Source organism: Crotalus tigris, unplaced genomic scaffold (assembly GCF_016545835.1).
Source record: "Crotalus tigris isolate CLP2741 ecotype Arizona unplaced genomic scaffold, ASM1654583v1 scf7180000017582.600645, whole genome shotgun sequence".
In the NCBI taxonomy this organism is placed as follows: domain Eukaryota; kingdom Metazoa; phylum Chordata; class Lepidosauria; order Squamata; family Viperidae; genus Crotalus; species Crotalus tigris.
Window position 1 is genome coordinate 184,507 of NW_024096492.1, and position 6,636 is coordinate 191,142.

The following is a 6,636-nucleotide window of genomic DNA, read 5'->3' on the forward strand; positions in this document are numbered from 1 at the left end:
CTTTCCCACTTGGTTCTCCCCAGATATTAAGGATTTTACCCCCACCACACTATGGGAATTGTAGTCCATCTGGAAGTCTGAATAGCTTCCCTACTTATAAGTATTTTCCAGGGCATCTACACCTTCTTCTGCACTTACCAAGTATTTTAGCTTGTGGCTTGTTTAGATTTGGTTTAGTCTATTGAACCCAACAATGGTGCTTTATAGCTACCATTTTGTACAAACCCACCCTATGGCTTGTTAAAATTAAGATTAAACAAAGCATGGTTTAAACCACGTGCAAAACCAGGCTTATCTCAGAGGCAATTGAAAAGGAGACTGAAAAAGGCGGAAGGATTTGAGGATGTCAAGTACTTACCGAAATAGCAGGCATCTGGGAGGATGAGACAGAGCAATTTAAAAAGTATAACATGTTAGACCTTTCGCCCATACTTAATTGCAAGTTCAGGAATATTTTCTTACATAGATATTTTAATTAAGACACAAACCCAAGGAAGGATCTTAAATTTGAGGGTTTAGCTTTTATTTGGAGAAAAACAAAATCATCTGTACATTTTCACTTCATTAATCAACAGATGTGTGCCTGCAAACAGAAGGATCCTTAGCAAATCTCCACTCTACTGAACTTTCTGAATTTGAAAATAAAAATAAAATTGCTATCCACATCATTTTTTGAGAAACAAAATCAAAACTTAAAAAAAAAAATCAAGCCCCCAGAAGCAACAAGCCATTTTTTCATTCAAACAAAATATTCTTGCTCTTTAATTAGAGATAACAAAAATTATGGAGGGACATGCACTTCAGTGTCTTGTTTAGCCCTTCTCAGTGATTTCAGAAGGTAACATTGAGCCCTTCCAAATAAATAGAAATACAACAAAGGTTTCTTTTTCCCTTTGAAAAATTAAAAATATACACAATTACATGGTTATTTTATTTGGTTTCAAGAGGCAGAAAAAGCTAGAGAGCAGCTTATAGCTCATGTTTGTAGCAGCCTATCAAGAAATGCTAATCAGTTGGTCTTCCCCATCAGAAGTGACCTAACCTTGAAGATTTGTCATTTGAACACATGTGCCAGCTATCTCCCAGAAACTCCTGCCAGCTTAATACAAAACAAAGGAATGCAATTACAAGAGGGGAAAAAAGAACAGAACCAAAAACCCCAACCTGAGGCCAGTGTTATTTTCAAGTAAAAAAAAGGAGAGATGGTTGCAGACTTCACAGTACTGAAGGGCAATAAGGCAGGAGAAACAGTGAAGAGTATCTCCCAGCCATTCATGTTTCAGGAAAAAGGTTAAAAATCCATTATCACTACCCCTGAAGGAAAGGGGTTTATGGAAACAGCTTGTTCTGCATCAGAGAAGGATACAGCAGAACAGTTCTCAGCCTCTTTGAAACCCACCCCTCTTATTGTTTGTAGTCCAAATGCAGAATAGTTTTGAAGGGACAGGCTTTCTTTCCTGAATGGCTGAAGTTCTACAACTGTTATTCATTTCCCATCTGCAGAAGCCTTTCAACCACCCTCTCTGCAAGAACAGCACAAGAAAAAGCCATTCTCTCCCTTGTGAGAAGCAGCAAGGCAGTGCAAGGGGAGGAAAAAAGTAAAAAAAAAAGCCTCTGGTGATTGTCTTTATTGTTTTTCAAGCAACTGGCAAAGATAATCTGGGCAACGTATCTACAGGAGAAAATGAGAATGCTGGAGGCAGGCGTGTATCACAATCAGGCCACAAGAAAAACAGGCCTGTTTCCCAGGCAGAGCTGCTCAGCAGCTGATTGCGCTGGGCTGCTGTTTGTTAACGAAGTCTGAGAAGAAGTCAAACTCATTCTGTCCCAGAAAAAGTTCTGGCAGCTCCTGAATGCGGTCCAAGCCCAGCTCCATAACCAAAGAAGTCAAGACCTCCTCATCAATAAGATCCGTGTCCATAACATTCAAGGTCAAAGCAGGGGAGGGCAGATGCTGCATGCCCGAGTGCTGTCCCGGGCCCATCCTGTATTGCTGTGCACCTGGTCCAACAGGGCCAGCAGTCATGCCTAGGAGAGGATGGCCCTGATATTGTGTGTTGAGTTTCTGCAAGTGCATACTTGCCATAAGTTGCTGGGTACCCACAGGTCCCATGTACTGTTGCGGTTGACTTGGATTGTTGAACATCACTGTGTTTGGCATCTGGTGGTGACCCATCTGTCCGTTAATGCTTGGCCTTTGCCTCATTCCTCCATCCATAGCAGGGCCTCCATACTGCATCATCTGATGGTTGGGAGGAAGCGTCCTTAGCACATGCTGCTGTCCGTGTTGCGGTGGGGCTTGCATCCCATTCATGCCTATCCGGTAGTTCTGCATCCCATTCATGCCATGGCTCATTGACATCATCATGTGATCAGCCATCACAAACAGGGCACTGCAAGACAAAGAGTTCAGGTTAGAAGGTTGGCTTAATAACTCACTGCTATGAATTCTAAAGGCTCTGCTGGTAGCAATTGGGCTTTGGAAGTCAAAGAAAGAAGGAATGATTCAGCTCCCTTGCTGACATTCTAACTAGTTGATCAGGTTATTTTTCAGATGGGAAAACAGCTGTCCTCAATGCCAATATATCAAAGACAACACCAGTGCAATGTGACCTTCCAATGAGGAATGTCACAATGTCAGCCTCATCATAGGAGTCAAACCAAAAGCTCCACAGGAAGATCAGAGCTACATTTTAGTCTGATAATTTTATTGAGATAGATATCAGACTCTTGAAAGTCTGATTGTGCGGTACCTTAACTCTAGCAATTTCTTAATATCGCTTCCCAGCACTCAAAGAATGCATCAGCACCTTTTGTCAAGGTCATGGCTGGCTCATGAATTCTGGGAGTTGACGTCCACGAGGAGCCAAGGTTGCCTACACCCATCTAGACAAGCTATCCTGCATAGTCCATTTATTTGATATTGTCTACTACCCCTGCTTAACTTGACATCTTCCAGACACGTTGAGGTTGCACGTCGCTAAATTCTATACACGTTTGATAACCACTACATCATAGGAGCAAGACTGAGAGGCATTTCCCAAGTACTTTAGACTGAATTCCTCCCTAACTCTATTCAGAGATTTGATCTAAGAGTCTTAACATAAAAATACCTATGCCACTACCAAGCTAAAGACTCCTGGAAACCTTTTCTTGCTATTTTTTCTAGAAATTCAAGGGACCACAAAGTGTCTGCCCAACTGGCCCCAAATTATTCAGTGGACTTTACAGCTGAGTTAGATTTAAAAATCTTTGCTTCTGAATCTATCGATTAAGATTGGGGGACTGAAAGCCGAAAAGTAACTGCAGCTCTGGACAGCTGCAGAAGTTTCTCCAAGCAATGGGCCAGAGCTAATTCAATGAAGCAAAGAGAGGCACGCATACATATAATTCCAGCCTTTCTTGTCCACAGTGGCAGCAGATGGTAGGGACTCCTCCCTGCCCCCTCAGTCCATGTGGCAGAGAGAAAACTGGAGTAGGAAATTACAATGAGACTTATAGTCCAATGTTTTAGCTCAAAGAAGACATTCAGGGCTCAACATCCCACTTTCCACAGGGCATGAATGATTTTGAGAAGCCCTTAGAATAACTTGCATCCCATTACTATTCCCCTTTCAGACATTTAATTTGGAGAAATACTGCTTTTGAGCAGAGGCATCACACAATCCGAACAGCAAACCACATTTTGATCTAAAGTGCTAGCTGAACTCAGAAAACCAGGTGAGTAACTATGATTCAGTTAACTGGGAATAAATGCATCAGGCAAAAGTACTATAGAAATGACATCAATTTACCATGGAGTGTCCTTCAATTAATCTGTCAGTTAGTCTTCACAATGGTTACTATTAGGTATTATGTTCTCATACAGGTTCTTATACTAATCCATTTCTGGGTTTGCATCATATAGTACATTAACAGCTGGTAGAAGATGCTACAGCCCCCTCTCTGCCCCAAGTCAAGATTAAAATTAATCATAGTGCACTGCTGCATTTAATTCCAAATTGTTTTTAAATCATCTGTACCAGCATGTTGCTGATTAAATCTGTAGCCGTAAACACTTCTCCTGCCCCAAAGTGGGTACAATTTTCAAGCTGGCTAAGAGCAACCATGACCCACTGTGTGTGTGTGTGTGTGTGTGTGTGAGTGAGAGAGAGAGGGGGGGAGGGAGGGAGAGGTGCCTTCCAGCGTCTTGAGTCTACTTTTATATAATATTTACACAATACACTTAAGTTGCAAAGTGATTTGCTCAGACTCAGCAAATGGGGTGAACCACACTGAGCATACTCAGTGAACCATGCAGGACCTTCTCTATTTTTGTCATGACTCTTATGGAAATCATTGCACTTATTCCTTCACGGAGTATTAGCTGTAAAGACAGCAGCAACTTGTTTGCTGGCCCTCTTTTGAGCTTAAGCCGACCAGACATTTAAAAAGGCGTGTTCATCCAACAATGATTCGATAAAAGTTTGGCATTTAATTTCCTTGGTGATTTTGTGATGCCCCCTAGAGGCAGGGCAGGGTGCTGCCGGGGGCGGCGGCGATTGCCGTTCGTAGCAGCTGAAATGAACATTCAGCCAGGCGCTCAAGGCTGGAGAGTTCGGCTCCGCTTTCGTTTCCTCCGCCGCCCCCCTTGGCGGTTCCTTCCCCTCTCTTCTCAGCCTGCCACAAACAAGCGAGCCCCAATCCGCACATCTAATTGATACATGCAGTGGCTCCTTTGTAAAAATACCAACGAAACTGCAAGTCAGGGACGTATTTCGCGTTCGCGTTTCTCCCGGCCAGCACTTCCCCCTAGACCCAGCTTCTCCGAACAGGGTGGCGGCGCTTTGGTGCTCCGAGCGCCCTTCTCCTGGTTCTACCCCTTCGGCAACCGCCACCCCTTCCCCCTTCCCTCCGCCCCGGTGAGGTAGCTCCCGCTCCGGCACATTCCGCCAGCACAAAGATCAGCACTTCGCGAACACGCGTTTAACCCTTCCCTCCCGGCGCCCGAGTCAGACAATGCAGCCTGCCTGCCGAGTGCTCGGTGCAAATCTGAGAGGCCGGCAGGGCGAGAGAGACCGTCACCGTCGCCGATTCTTAGGCAAAGGCTTCCCCGGCCATGTCATTTCTGGCGCGCGGTTTAGCCCAAAGACGCCCCCTCGGGAACGTACCCCAAAGGTGGCGATTCGAAGGGGGGGGGGCTGCACAAGGCGCGAAGCAGGAGTCCGCTCGACGGAACAAAAGCAGCCCTGGCTGCGGCGTCCGCTCCGCTCTCTGCCTTCTCACGCTTCTCTGCCGCTCGCCCTCGAGTTGGCCGGCCTGTCCGCTGTTTGCAAAGGCGTCCCCAACTCCGGACGCATCAATCCCGACCGGCCGCCCCTTCCCCACACAAGCCTCCACAATTCCTCAGTGTATCTCACCAGTAGGGTAAACTTCAGCTCTCCTTATATAGCCAGGCAAGGAGGGCGGAGAGTTTAGCCGCGCCCCCTCCATTTCTAATTGGTAAGAGGTCTTCCGAAAGCGTCCTCCCCCCCACCGCGGAACGAGGGAATTCGGGCCCAATGTGAAGTCTCGGGGTCCCGCCCACCTGTTTTTCTTTCGTAGCCGAAGATAGAGACTTGTAACGCGACGGCCGGGTCTGCCGCAGGTTGACACCACTTCTTCTCCAACCGACTTTCCTTCCTTCCTTCCTTCCTTCCTTCCTTCCTTCCTTCCTCGTGTGCGCCTCCTCCATCTGTATGCAAACAAACGAGGGCAAGATTTAGCCCCCTTTTCTCCTCTGCCACCGATTGGTGGAAGGAGAGGCGTTCTCCAGAGGAGGCGCGCCTGCTGATGTTCCTATCTCTACGGGGCTCCTTGGGGTGGGGGTGATGGAGAGGGATGGGGGCGCCGAACCACTTTTCCCACCGGGAATCCTCGCGGGCGGTTGGCTTTCGGCGCCCATCATCCTGTAACTGGCGAGAAGATAGGTGCCCCTAATACCCCCGTTTTCCTTGTTCTCCAAATATTCCACGTGTCTGTAATGATACTGGAAGTTTGTTTAGGAATCCTGATTGACTTGAGCATTTCAGGGGCATGCATACATACAGATGATTTTTTTTATTCTTGCATATTTATACTCTCCCTCTTTTATTTTAAGAGAAAAGTCTCAGATATAGGCCTTTTTGCTCTTCTTGTCCCTAGTAAAGAATCTTGCTGGATCAAAACACCAGGCACCATATATTTCTGAGGGAAGCTTGCAAACCAGGCAACACTTGGCCATGTTGCTAGACCTCAGCATCTGCTTTTCAGTGGTAGATAGCCCTTCTATACTGAGACTTTGTTAATCATTGATAGAGCTGTCTATAGTCTTTTAAATGTATTTGGTTTCATAGTTGCTTTCTTTTTTTAAAAAAAAATCTTATATTACCATTTTCATTGTCATATCTGGTACCCTGTTATAATAGAGAATCAGTGTAAAAGTCAGACTTTTACAAAAATTAAATTTTAAAGTTCATTTTTTAAAAAAGAAAAGCTTTCTAGATTAGACCACCTAGAGTCCCTCTTTGAGAGAGATAGGTGGTTCAAAAATGTGAAAAATGAATACATAGAAAATCTGCCTCACCTGGAGGATGAAGACTTTGCTGCTTGAAGCTGTTCTTGTAAATCTTCCAGTCT

General features: G+C 45.3%; 1 protein-coding gene across 2 annotated transcripts; it reads right to left on the bottom strand.

The window, feature by feature from the left end:
• Positions 1–501: 501 nt before the first annotated feature.
• Positions 502–5,713, bottom strand: LOC120315821 (cbp/p300-interacting transactivator 3-like). 2 transcript variants are annotated; one of them, XM_039360794.1, is made up of 2 exons: positions 5,567–5,713; positions 502–2,393 (listed from the first exon to the last, which is right to left on the bottom strand). In XM_039360794.1, the coding sequence occupies exon 2, from the start codon at positions 2,378–2,380 to the stop codon at positions 1,760–1,762; it is 621 nt and encodes a 206-aa protein (XP_039216728.1). In that variant the 5' UTR covers positions 2,381–2,393; positions 5,567–5,713; the 3' UTR covers positions 502–1,759. The 2 variants fall into 2 exon arrangements, with proteins under 2 accessions (XP_039216728.1, XP_039216723.1); XM_039360789.1 differs by lacking the exon at positions 5,567–5,713 and adding an exon at positions 5,151–5,408.
• Between the last annotated feature and the right edge of the window lie 923 nt (positions 5,714–6,636).

Excerpts from the sequence above, each read along its gene's own strand:
- LOC120315821 (XM_039360794.1), bottom strand. The coding sequence starts at position 2,380 with ATGGCTGATCACATGATGATGTCAATGAGCCATGGCATGAATGGGATG.